This window comes from Hemiscyllium ocellatum, chromosome 26, assembly GCF_020745735.1.
Source record: "Hemiscyllium ocellatum isolate sHemOce1 chromosome 26, sHemOce1.pat.X.cur, whole genome shotgun sequence".
NCBI lineage: Eukaryota > Metazoa > Chordata > Chondrichthyes > Orectolobiformes > Hemiscylliidae > Hemiscyllium > Hemiscyllium ocellatum.
Genome location: NC_083426.1, coordinates 37,167,928 through 37,181,950, shown reverse-complemented (window position 1 = coordinate 37,181,950; position 14,023 = coordinate 37,167,928). Strand labels below are relative to the sequence as shown.

The window sequence follows — 14,023 nt, the reverse complement described above, 5'->3', positions numbered from 1 at the left end:
GTATCTTGGCTGCAGTCAAGAGCAATGTCCCTTCTGAGCTGTGCAACCACATGGCTATGCAGAAACCTGAAAGTTCCTGTGCAGGGAAGGTAAGTGGCTGTGGTAAATGCATGACTGGAATTGCCATTGTCTAAGGCTTCATGGATTCCAAGTCCCAACCACAGGAGCTGAGGAATGTGTCGGGGTGGGGTGCCCTACCTGCTGTTGCGAGTGGGAGTGGGGAAGGGGAGAGGGCTAAACAAGGGTAGAAGGGTCTTTCTGGTGGGAGAAGAAGGGAGCTACAAGGAGAGGGAAAGAAGTAGGAAGCACAGAGTAATCGAAGGGGCCACTTGTGCAAGCGGGATGAATGAGGCTAAGGAGGGCAAAGCTAAAAGTGAGAAGTTTGAGAGAATAGATTTATACAGATCAACAAGGGAGTATACATCTAAATGGGAGGCAGGGAAACTTGAGCTCGCTGAAGTAACAAACGTCTTGAAAATGAAATTGGAATCTCTTTCTTAAGGCTGCATGTAACAAAGTACAATATATGGCAAAGACTACAGTAGATGCTATTGTAATGAACATTGTGTCAATTGTTAACTTTAAGTCTGGAATTAAATTTAGACACGATGGCTCCGTGGTTAGCACTGCTGCCTCGCAGCACCATGGACTTGTGTTCCCTACAGTGTGGAAGCAGACCATTTGGCTCATTGAGTCCATACCAACCCTTCCAAGAGCATCCTACCCGGACTCACCCCTTCCTTCCCCACCCTATCCCTGTAATCTTGCATTTTCCCCAAACTAATCCACGCAGCCTGCATGTCCCTGGACACTATTGGCAATTTAGCATGACAAGTCCACTTAACCTGCACACCTTTGCACTGTGGGAGGGAATCCACACAGACACTGGGATAGCATGCAAACTCCACACACAATTCCCTGAGTCCTGAGTCCCTGGTGCTTTGATTCAGAAGTGCTAACCACTGAGCGACCACGCTGCCTTATAGAGATTGGCAAACATGGTGCCACTGTTTAAGAAGGGTGGGAAGGACAAGCCAGGGAACTATAGACCAGTGAGCCTGACATCAGTGGTGCGCAAGTAGCTGGAGGGAATCCTGAGGGCCAGGATTTACATGTATTTGGAAAAGCAAGGACTGATTAGGGATAATCAACATGGTTTTATGCGTGGGAAATCATGTCTCACAAACTTGACTGAGTTTTTGAATAAGTAATAAAGATGATTATGAGGGCAGAATGGTGGATGTGATCTATATGGACTTCAGTAAGGTGTTCGACAAGGTTCCCCATGGGAGGTTGGTTAGCAAAGTTAGATTTCATGGAATACAGGGAGAATTAGCCATTTGGATGCAGAACTGGCTCAAAGATAGAAGACAGAGGGTGATGGTGGACAGTTGTTTTTCAGACTGGAGGCCTGTGACCAGTGGAGTGCCACAAGGATCGGTGTTGGTCCACTATTTTTCAACATTTATATAAATGATTTGGATGTGAGCATAAGAAGTATAGTTAGTAAATTTGCAGATGACACCAAAGTTGAAGGTGTGGACAGCGAAGAAGGTTACTTAATATTACAGTGGGATCTTGATTGGATGGGCCAATGGGCTGAGAAGTGGCAGATGAAGTCTAATTTAGATAAATGCGAGGTGCTGCATTTTGGGAAAGCAAATCTTAGCAGGACTTGTAAGTTTGATGGTAAGATCCTAGGGAGTGTTGCTGCATAAAGAGATCTTGGAGTGCAGCTTCATAGATCCTTGCAAGTGGAGTCACAGGTATATAGGACAATGAAGAAGGCATTTGGTATGCTTTCCTTAGAGTACTGAATATAGGAGTTGGGAGGTCATGTTGCGACTGTACAGGACATTGGTTAGGCCACTGTTGGAATATTGCGTGCAATTCTGGCCTTCCTATCAGAAGGATGTTGTGAAACTTGAAAGGGTTCAGAAAAGATTTACAAGGATGTTGCCAGGGTTAGAGGATTTGAGCTATAGGGAGAGGCTGAATCGGCTGGGGTTGTTTTCCCTGGAGCGTCGGAGGCTGAGGGGTGACCTTATAGAGGTCTATGAAATCATGAGGGGCATGGAGAGGATAAATAGATAAAGTCTCTTCCCTGGGGTGGGGGAGTCCAGAACTAGATTGCATAGGTTTAGGGTGAGAGGGGAAAGATATAAAAGTGATCTAAGGGGCAACTTTTTCATGCAGAGTGTAGTACGTGTGTGGAATGAGCTGCCGGAGGAAATGGCGGAGGCTAGTACAATTGCAACATTTAAAAGACATCTGGATGGGTATATGAATTGGAAGGATTTGGAGGGAAAAGGTGCTGGCTGCTGGCAGATGGGATTGATTAGGTTGGGATATCTGGTCGGCATGGATGAGTTGGATCGAAGGGTCTGTTTCCATGCTGTACATCTCTATGACTCAAATTTCTTAGGCAATGATGTCATGGGAGATGGAGTTGCTGAGAATTGATGTAACAAGGTCCTTCTATACTGATTGAATTTCAATCACTTTCGCAGCGTTGGTCAAATGATAGCTATAAATATGTGTTTGAGACCACTGTTGGTTGGTTTTGAGCCTACTAATAATAGTTGCCTGTGCTGCTTATCTTTCTCAGTTAGTCTGTCTGACCTTGGGAATGATCTCTGTTGTTCAGACTCTGTACAGATATGTCAGTACTGTATGGTATCAGACAAACTGAAATGAAAGGGCAACAATATCAAACTCAATTGCGATACTGTTACAATCACTGATTCAACAAATTTAACTCATCCTGTTACTATATTTAAATTATAAATACAAATGAGTGACGATATTTTTAAATATATTACACTAAATTTGCATTCTATACGGTGCACTTAAACATAGTTTCATAGAATCGTTCATGGGACGTAAATGTCATTTACCACTCATTCCCAAATTTCCTCGAAGGTGTTAGTGAGCAATCTTGTTGAACTGCTGCAGTAAACCTGGTACAACTACAATCACACTGCTATAAGGGAAAGGGATCTCGGATTTTGATCTCATGACAGTGAAGTAGCTGTGAGAATCTGCTGTTCCAAGTCGAGGTAGTGGAGGGTAATTTAGAGTTGGTGCTGTTCCCATGCATTTATTGCCTTTGTGCTTCTAATTAGTTGAGATCACAGATTTGAAATTATTTCTGAAGGACCCTTGATGTGCTGCTGCATTGCATCTTGTAAATACAGTGTGATGCCACTGTGAGCTGGTGATGGAAGGAGTGAATGCTGAAGGTGATGGATGGCATACCGATCAAATGGGCTGATTGGTCCTAAATGTTGTTGAACTTGAATATTGTTGGAACTCAGTCATCCAGCATTAAGGGAGCATTTGATCACACTCCTGGTTTAGGGTATTGTAGGCTGGGAAACAATCTTTGGGGATTCAGGAGAAAAGTTACTCACTGAGTGATTCCCAACATCTGACCTGTTCTTATAGGTGCAGTATTTTTATAGCTGGTGTAGTTCAATGCCTGATCAATGGTAATCACTAGGGTTGATTGTGAGGGATTCAGTGATTATAATGCCTTTAACCATCCAGGGGAGGAGGTTAGATTCTCTCGTGTTGGAGATGGTCACTGCCTGGCACTTGTATTGCAGGAAAGTTACTTGTCACTTGCACCTTAAACCTGAATCTTGGCTAGATCTTGCTGCATACATAAATGGACTGCTTCAGTATTCACTGAGGTGTTGCACAATCAGTGAGCATTCCCATTCAGATCTATGATGGGGAAAGGTAATTAATGATGGCTGAGCCTAGAGCATCACACTGAGGAGCTCCGAAAGCAATGTCCAAGGGCTAAGACGATTGACGTCCAACAGCCATCTTCCTTTGAGCTAGGTTTAACTTTAAACGCGAGAATGTTTCCCTCACTACCATTGACCTAAATTTTGCCCGGTCTCTTTGATACTATTCTTGGTTTAAAGATACCCTAGTGTCAAGAGCAATAATGCTCAACTATCCTTTGGAGTTCAGCTCTTTTGTTCCCGTTTGGACCAAGCTTATAATGAGGTGAGGAGCAATTGGTCTTGGTGCAACCCAAATTGAATGTCTATGTTCAGATTATTGCACGGTAAGTGCCGTTTAATGGCAGGGTCAATGACACTTTGTTGATGATTAAGACTAGACTGATTGAAAAGGTAATTGGCTGGGTTGGGTCTGTTCTGCATTTTGTGGACAGGGCATAACTGGACAATTTTTCACATTGCTAAGTAGATGCCAATGTCTAATGAAACAGCTTGGCTTGGGTGTAACTAGTTCTGGAGCATAAATCTTCATTAATGCAGCTGAGATGTCATCAGGGCCCATAGTTTTTGATCTATTTAGTGATGTGAACTCTTTCTCAATATCACGTGCAGTAAACTGAAATGAATTAGATCATACGGAATACAGGGAGAAATAGCCATTTTAATACAGAACTGGCTCAACAGAGGGTGGTTGTGAAGGGTTGCTTTTCAGACTGGAGGCCTGTGACCAGTGGTGTGCCACAAGAATTGGTGCTGGATCATGATTTATATAAATGATCATAATGTGAACATAAGAGGTATGGTTTGTAAATTTGCAGTTGACATCAAAATTGGAGGTGGAGTAGACAGCAAAGTAGGTTACTTCAGAGTACAATAGGGCTATTTTCTCTGGAGGCCGAGAGGTGACCTTATAAAGGTTTATAAAATCATGAGGCATGGGTAGGGCAAATGGACATGGTATTTTCCCCTGAGTGGGGAACTGCAAAACTAGGGGCATTGTTTTAAGGTGAAGCGGAAAAGATTTAAAAGAGAGCTAAGGTGCAACGTTTTCATGCAAAAGGTGGTGCATGTGTGGAATCAGTTACCAGGAGAAGTGGTGGAAGCTGGTACAATTTGTAAGGCATCTGTATGGGTATACGAATAGGAAAGGTTTAGATGGTTATGGACGAAGTACTGGCAAATGGAAGTAGATTTATTTTGGATATCTAGTCAGCATGGATGAGTGGGACTGATGGATCTGCTTCCATGCTGTACGTCTCCAAGACTCTATAACTCGATGGCTAAAGATTGGCATTTATGCTGATGTGAACCTAAGGAGGAGGCTGAGGTGGATCATTAACTTGGGCCTTTTGGCTGAAGGTGGTTGAGGATGTTCAACATTGTTTTTGAGGTTTGCGATATTGTGTGGAGATTTCTCCTCTTCTTAGTTGTTTAGTTATCCACCACCATTCATAATCTACAAAAAAAGAGTCTGCAGAAACTTAAAATTGACTTGATCCACTCAAAGAGACTACTATATATTGACTTCCTCAATCTCATTAGAGTACTTGACGAGGTGAGCAAAGGTGTACTGTTTATGTTGCTGGGAACACATTGGCTGTCTGCTGAACTTGCTCAGTGTAAGCTCTTCTTTTCATGACAACATTATGGGTAAGGTCAGCTCTGAAAGGGCAACATTGAAACTCTTTGAGACCCAGAGTGAAATCAAACAGGGTTCTGTTCGGGCATTGATGCTGTTTGACAACGTAGCTTTGCTGCTGTCATATGCCTTCTGGTCATCTACAAAGGTGTTTCATTACATGACAGAAAACCTTTCAACCTTGTTCATCTGAGCTCCTAGACAAAGATATACCTAGTCCTCATCAAAGTTTCTTTACATTAGCCATGCAGCACTTATGTTCTGTACCAAGGGCCACTTCAGTGAAACATTGGCAGATTTTCTCATATCTGTAAAGAGTTTGGATTGCCAATCGGCACCAGAAACAGAAATGTCATGGTCCACAATATCGACATACTACTATTTATCTGCCTTGATAATGTGATGCCATGGCTTATTGATTGTTTCACACACCTAGGTGCTGTGATCACCAGCAGTCTGTCACTTAATGTTGAAATCAGCTCAATTCACAAAAGCTGTAGCTGTTACATCCAAACAGAGAGAGTGGAAAAACCACAATTTTGAACAGTGAACTGTGAATCAACCACACCTGAATCTTCAGTACAATCATCTATAATGGGAACTCAGAAACTCATACTTGGCTGGAGAAATGACTGAACAGTTTCCTTCTTGTTGTCTCAGATGTATCCTCAGTATCTCTTGGCAGAACAAATTCTGAGCTCCTGGAGGATACTACTTTCACCAGCATACCATCTTATTAAGCCATCAGGCCTGGCTCAGCAATGTTCATGAGATGCATGTTAGCTGGATACCCTGTTGTGATCAAAGATCATAAGTCCAGATCGCTGACCGACATGTTTTAACTTTACATGTTCTTTCAAAATAAAGGACATCTAGCCAAAAGTGTCTGCAAATATAAATTTAGTGGCTGCCTAGAAAAAAACACATGGATTCTAGAATGTCAAACCTGGCGAGGTGTCAAATAAACCTAAAAGGAGAAGGTGCACTACAAACTGAATTTGTAATTTTCTGGGAGTATCTCAGATTGTGAACATGTTGATTTTAAAAAAAGACAAATCTGGACAAGAGGCATTTGCATTTCCTCCTTTCAAGAATGCACATCTTCAACCCTGTGTTCGCTGTGTAATATCAGTGTGTGGACACATGCTGCGTGGTCACAACTCTGAGAATAGCCTTTTAAACACCCCTTCACCACAGGTAAAAAAGAAAAAAAGACTCTCACTCACTCTGAATGTAGCCAATTAGTAATTCCATTAAAGGAGTCAGGACAAAAGAATTTTAATAAACTTACAAAGCTAAGGACCAGGTTGGGGAATATTGTCTCACAATCTTCTGTGGAGTCAACTGGCCACTGGATTACGACCTTCTGAGCATCGATTCCTCAATTAGATTTCTCCTTCAAGTGAGAAATTAGAGTGGATATTGACACTGGGAACCGGGAGACAGTTGCTGATGGCCATGAACTCTGAAGGCTGACTGCTTGTTTGAAAGGGCACTGGTGGAAGTGAGCAGAAATGAAAACTGAAAGAAGCATGATGTTTTCTCTAAGTACTGTGTAGTAACTTGACTGGATTGGTTTTTCATTATTAGATGTCCCTGGTTCTGCTCCAGATATGCCCACGTATGCTTCTCATTGAACATTGAAGTGTTGATTAGGGGTGGCACAGGCTCAGTGGTTAGCACTGCTGTCTCACAGTGCCAGGTACCTGGGTTTGATTCCAGCCTCTGGTGACTGTCTGTCTATGTGGAGTTTGCACATTGTCCCAGTGTCTGCGTGGGCTTCCTCCAGGTGGTCCGGTTTCTTCCCACAATCCAAAGATGTGCAGGTTACTCTTCACAGGGCCGGTGTGGGCTTGTTGGGCCAAAGATGAATTGACCAAGCTAAATTGCCCATAGTGTTCATGGGTGTGTAAGTTGGGTAAATGTAGAGTAATAGGATAGGAGAATGGGTCTGGGTAGATTACTCTTCACAGGGATGTGTAAGTTGGGTAAATGTAGAGTAATAGGATAGGAGAATGGGTCTGGGTGGGTTACTCTTCACAGGGTTGGTGTGGGCTTGTTGGGCCAATGGGCCTATTTCCACACTGTAGGGATTCTATTTCAGATAATCAACACAACAACAGTCATATTCATGTATGTAACAGTGAAAACATGCCCAAACAAGTTTGCTTTCCTATAGGCCGTAACAGGCTTTACTTGGACATCAGCACCACAGAGAGTTCCAGAGTTTTGGGTTTCTGCTCAGGCAGATGAATGGCTGGATGTTAAAGTGTAGAAGTAAATTAGGTAGAGCTGGCAAAGGCAAATAGATTTCATAAAGTGTTATGTGTTTGACAATGTTTGAATTATGACCAATTGCAATGATAGTTCTGTCTCAGTCAGTGAACAGGGTTTGCTGAAATGCTGCTTTTGCTGCACAAAATTGATGATCAGGATTTAACTCTCAAAACTCTTACTAATCAAATTGATGTTGTTATTATGGAAGGACTTTGCTTAAGCTAAATAACCAGTGGGGAAATGGGATTAGTCTGTGTAGGGTGCAATGATTGCAATGTATGATGTTCACATAAAGGCATGCAATACACAGCCTGTGTGCTGCCTGCTTATTAAAATGATTTCATCATGCAGTACTGAAAACACATTGTGGGTTTGCTGCACACTCAACAGGGGAATTTGGAACTGTAGCAGACATGATGCATAGTTATCTTGGACAAGAGACAGGGTGCTAAGAGCAATCTGCACTCATGGAAATTTCCTTCTAACCAAGCTTTCAAGAGGAAAGTGCAACAAATAGAACAACATGTGAGGGGGAGAGAGAGCCTCCCAGGTTTTTGGATGTGGTACTAGAGGCAATAATGATGCAGGTGGAAAGAAGATAAAGCAGGGACCAGGAAGACATAAGGCAGGTCCTGAAAGGGCAAGGAGCAGGTAAAAGGGATAGGTAGAAAGAGGTTGATTTGCCCTAGGTAGCGTGATACAGTTTGCCCTAGACCACACACCTTTCTAGAGATGGTTCTGAGGTCTTTAATGGATGGTGTACAGGGGAATGGTGAGAAGTGTATATGCTGAAATGTTTGTTGAATTGGCACATCTGTCTCAGAGCTTATTCTCCCCATTAAGAGATGAAGAAGTCAGCTTCTCTCTAGATACAGAGCATCACACTGAGTTTGAAGCCCATCTTTTGCAATGTGGAAATGATGGCCCACTCGATCATTTGTTGTTTTGTTATTTGTTTTCTGGGAAGTAGACATTGGCAATTTGTTTCCCAACCCTAATCACCCATGAAGATGGTGTTGCCTTCATGATCCACTGTTCTATTTTGAAGTGGTTGGCATCTCAGTGGCTAAAATCTAGCTCCCACTTACGATAGGTAAATATATTTAACACCAGTTGGGAATTAAAAATAAGATTTGCACATGCAATTATTCCTAGGAGTTTCATCATTACTTATCCCTTGGCTGGATTAAGTGGAGTAAATAGACCTTCTTTTCTCCTTACCTGTTGAGAGGCATTTGCTTTGACTGTCACCATCTAATGAAATAACAGCTACTTACGTTAGATACCTAACTACTGTTGTATCACTCCCATCAAGGTTTTGTACGTTGCTGCTCAAGCACTGCGTGCTTTTTTAGATGTAACACTGACGTCATTTTAGAAGGCAAATTGTCAGATCGAGCTTAAATGTGGAATTGGTCATCTAACCTGGTGTTTTTGTTTTCACCCTACAGTTATAAGAGAACAGTTACGCAGAAGAGAGCTGGGACTGCTGTGGTTCTGTGCTGGGTTATATCTATAATTGTTGGCATGATCCCAATGTTTGGATGGAACAATTACACTGAAGCTACTCGAGATGGGGTGAACTCGAGTCTCGTGAACAGCGTGATTGTGTGCCAGTTTGAGACAGTAATCAGCATGGACTACATGGTCTACTTCAACTTTTTCGGATGGGTGCTCCCACCACTTGTGTTGATCTTTGTTATCTACGTGGAAATATTTAATCTCATCCGAAAGCACCTGAATCAAAAGGCAGTGTCAATCAACAATTCTGATCCAAGCAGGTACTTTGGAAAGGAATTGAAACTCGCCAAGTCGCTGGCTCTAGTGTTGCTTTTGTTTGCAATATGTTGGCTTCCTCTACATATCATCAACTGCATCACACTGTTCTGTCCTTCATGCAACAAACCAATTATAGTGATGTACATTGCCATCTTTCTAACCCATGCAAACTCTGCTGTAAACCCCATAGTATATGCCTTCAGGATAAATAAGTTCCGAGTGACTTTTCTCCAGATTTGGAGCCAGTACATTTGGTGTAACAAAAATCACAATGCAAATAATTTAAGCAGAGAACAGTTAAGGGCTATACGTGAACAGAAAAGTATTATGTAATTTACTTCTTAACCTGATGCAATTGGCCTGGATAATAAAGTGTAAAATCATGAGCGAAGCTGATCTTGATACTTTGCTGCTGAGCTCATTAATGATTCAAATGTTGTGTATCATTATGGTGACAGTTCAAAGTGAATCCTCAGCTGCCACCTGACACCCTAGCAAAAAAATATTTTATTTCAGGAGAAGCTGGCAAAGTCTTTAAGTCCTCATTTCTCGACTGTCTGCCCTGTGTTTTCTCTCCTTATCATGTTTACATATTCTCAGATTTTAACAAAGACACTAAATCAGAAGCAGGGTGACCTTGAGGTGAGATACCTGGCTGCCAGAGAGCAGAGGATCAGAAAGTTTTCAGGTGACTCTCAATGGACAGAGTCTTTCTCTCCCAAGATTTGACTTCAAAGATCCCACCTAAAAGGAAAGGATTTCAAAGTTCCCAGATAAATGACTCCTTGACATAGTAACATCACTGCTCAAGTGCCAAGATGGAATATTCCATGTAGACAGCAAACTGTCACTGAAGGACTCAATCATTTTAACATGCTGGGATTATTTCAGATCAAGACACCGATGTACTTAAATGGACAAGATTAAAACTGCTGCTTAAGACCATCACCGTGCATCATCTTACAGAATGTGGTGACCTGACAATATGCTTTACCAGCAAATGGATTTTATAAAATTGTGAGTGTACTTTTGCTGATATCAGTGGTTCATTTCACTGTATTACTCTGTAAAATATAGCCAGCAGGCCTTACATTTAGACTAAGATTATTGATGTGGTATTTTAATTAACATTTTAATCTGTAGCAGTTATTTAGAAGACAGAAGTCATGATTATTGATCTAAAATTTGCACTAAGACATTCATAAACATCAGCTGTGTTGATTGTTCATGCAGCTTAATGCAAAGTTTGTTAAGAGCAAGTTGTATGTAATGTTCTCTGTATTTAATCTGAACATTTGTCTGCATTCAGATGATGTAAGCCAATGTACAATTGAACAATTTGTGTCAAATACATGCCATATACTGATCACTTGACACCAGTTCATCCTGCTAATCAATCCAGTACCATCAACGATTCATATTTATGAGAAAGGTGACTCCCAGTGACTATCAGATATCACTGATCAATATTATTCATCTGAATAGTAATTATGGATTCAACTTCCAATGTAATCAACAGCTCATATTTACAATGATTTTCTCCTTAGCAATAAATAACTTACTTTTTTGTTTCAGTTCTTTAATGTCAGCCTCACAAGAAAACGTCTATCTCCAGCCATTGCCTCTACAGTAGATGTACTGAAGTGATGCCTACCTGTACACTTTTAGTAGAAGCTATGAATATGGTGGAATTATTTTATAGGGTTCTAGAGTTAAGTAGCTATCAATGCTACTTTTCACTAGAGACTTACAATCTATAATTGGAGCAGTTTGATTTTTTAAAAATGCATTACCTATCAAATGGAGAGGCTTCATTCAATAAAATCTATTTAGCACTAATTATTGCAATAATCATCACAATAATAACAAATGGCCGTAATATCCGAGTCAAGATGAATAGTTTTGTTGCGCCCCAGCATTTGTTTCAGTGGACAGACAGTGATTAATGCCAAAGCACTCCTGCATCTTGAACCTTCATCTTTCCCTCAATTTTTTCAAAACATAAATAAAAGTAGATTATATTTTCCTGCTGATTCAGTGATTTCTTTGCACACCAGGAGTATTACTTAACATACTGCCACTTTTAAAACTAATTGAAAGTTCTTGTTTTGCTTATAAGTGCATTTTAGCTTGCTTTAATTACTGACTGTAAAATGGACTGTTTGCTTTAGTTATACTCTAAGTTTTGCCCCACCTTGAAATCATTCTCTGACACTGATGTTTTGCAGATGCTCTAGCCTACTAAGTATTTTTTACTTCTGCATCAACTTGCCAGAATTATGTTTACTTTTATGTTTTCAATCTCACTACATGTTTGTCTTTAAAACTAGAGTCGAGACAGTGGTGCTGGAAAAGTACAGCAGGTCAGGCAGCACCTGAGGAGTAGGAGAATTGATGTTTCGGGCACAAGCCCTTCATCAGGAGTGAACCATTCCTGATGAAGGGCTTGTGCCCGAAACGTTGATTCTCCTGCTCCTTGGATGCTGCCTGACCTGCTGTGCTTTTCCAGCACCACACTTTTTGACTCTACTCTCCAGCATCTTCAGTCCTCACTTTCTCCTCCCTGTCTCTAAACCTAACCTTGTTATAGATATCACTGAATTCTGGGTCGCAATCATTTTGAATCTGTTTAGGCACACACAGGTTCCCGTTAATCCAGTGAAACCAAAAGTATTGCCCAGAACAGATTAGATTTTAGTTTAAGCCTGACTTTATACTTTGTTTAAAAAATGAGGTCTGCAGATGCTGGAGATCACAGCTGAAAATGTGTTGCTGGTCAAAGCACAGCAGGCCAGGCAGCATCTCAGGAATAGAGAATTCGACGTTTCGAGCATAAGCCCTTCATATACTTTGTTGGCTGATCTCAACTGAAGCGCCAGAGAGATTGATAATTGACTTCAGCGCATCTCTTTACAGCTGATGTGACTCTCAGTCAAAGTTATTGATTCATGGCAGGCAAATGGGACTAGCTCAATTCAGTAAACCTGGTTAGCATGAACAAGTTGTGCTGAAAGAGTCTGTTTCCGTGCTGTATGACTCTTATCTGTTTATTTACCAGTGACTCATGATGGATGGTAGGGACAGGTAAGCGCACTCCTCATTTTGGGTCCAATTCCTTCCACAGTGAAATAATTTTCCATTACTCACTGTCTAGACTTCACATTTAAAAATAATAATCATCTTTGTGAAGGACTAGATTTTTCTTGGTGCTGGTACCAATGTGAATCACTGTCTTCAGGAAAGGAGCCTTTACCCTAGCCCCAAAGAAATCAAACAATGTTAAATGCCTGAAAGGTAATGTATTTCACTGCTACTAAAGAAATCTTTAGGAATGCACATATAAAGTTGAAGATACTTCAGAGAGTACTCTAGCAAGCAATTATTTATTTTAATTCAAAACCTTTAACCATTCTCTTAAAACAAACATCCTGAAAAATTAATTTGTTTTTAAAATCAATACATTGGTTTGTCTCTGCAGGTTTAGAATATGATTATTGCAAATGTATTCATAAACTTCTCCGATACACTTTATTACTATTAGGTTCGAATGGACATCACATAGTAATTTTGTGTTATACTTGAGATTTATCTATAGGGAAGTTAAAATGAGAAATTAGATATGAACTGAAAATGAGTTTATTGCAGTAAGTATTAGCCTGCCACTTGAGTAGGCCATTTCCTTAGCAATGTAAACTGTAATGGATTTCCACTGTCTTGAATTCATTTTAATGGAGGTAACCTCATAACTGCTGAAAATAAAAAGGAGAGTGATCAATTTAAGTGTCAAATGCACCAACTTTCCAAGTTCCAGCTTAGGTATTAGCAGTATCGTGGACTTTATGGTACCTAAACCTCGCAAGAAAAATAGCAGTTCTTAATATTCGACTTGCCTTTTTATATCTGTGTTTGAAACAAGATTGATGAAAATCTGGCAATGTCATCTCTCAACATACTTAAAGTCCAGTGTAATGACAATTGTATGACCAATGTGGAGGATAGCTGACTTTGTTCAAGTCCACTATTACATGTGTGAAAAATGACTTTATTTGACACATTTATTAAAATTCCTTGCATAAATATGTCTTCTATTCCTTTGCAAGAGATTTGCTTGGTATGTTATGAGTCAGAAAGTAGCTTTACCATGTTATAAGTGAATTAGTTAGTACACTGTTTTATCCATCATATACAAAACATCTCCAGATGAAGGTTTTTCTCTTTCTAGTGTACTGTGGCATCTATTCTCATATCTTTAATAGGAATCCAAAACAATAATTGTTTCACCTTTTGGAAAAAAACAGATCTGTGTGACAGAGTAAGACTTTGATAGAATCACAATTTGTCATATGGCACTGCGAATTAGAATGAAAAAGCTCAATAAACGAACTGGTAAATTATGTGCCTTGTGCCTTGTTCTGATAGTATCTTATCACATGAAAAGATAGGTTTGTGAAAAGATTTCTGTATTTTCTCACCAGTCTTCATATTAAAGTTTTGAATTGGAAATATTGAACAGGTTGAAATTGATTAAGTAATGCACGACCAAAATGCAGAAACAGTTGCTTCTTGTTTGATC

At 40.4% G+C, this 14,023-nt stretch overlaps 1 protein-coding gene across 1 annotated transcript in view; it reads left to right on the top strand.

Moving 5' to 3' along the window:
* The window catches only part of LOC132828415 (adenosine receptor A1-like), a 72,689-nt gene extending 62,101 nt beyond the window's left edge, over nucleotides 1–10,588 (top strand). The window contains exon 2 of the mRNA XM_060845502.1: nucleotides 9,123–10,588. Within this exon, the coding sequence (XP_060701485.1) occupies nucleotides 9,123–9,783 (661 nt within the window). The 3' untranslated portion in view covers nucleotides 9,784–10,588. The remainder of the gene's footprint in view (nucleotides 1–9,122) is intronic.
* The last annotated feature ends 3,435 nt before the right edge of the window (nucleotides 10,589–14,023 follow it).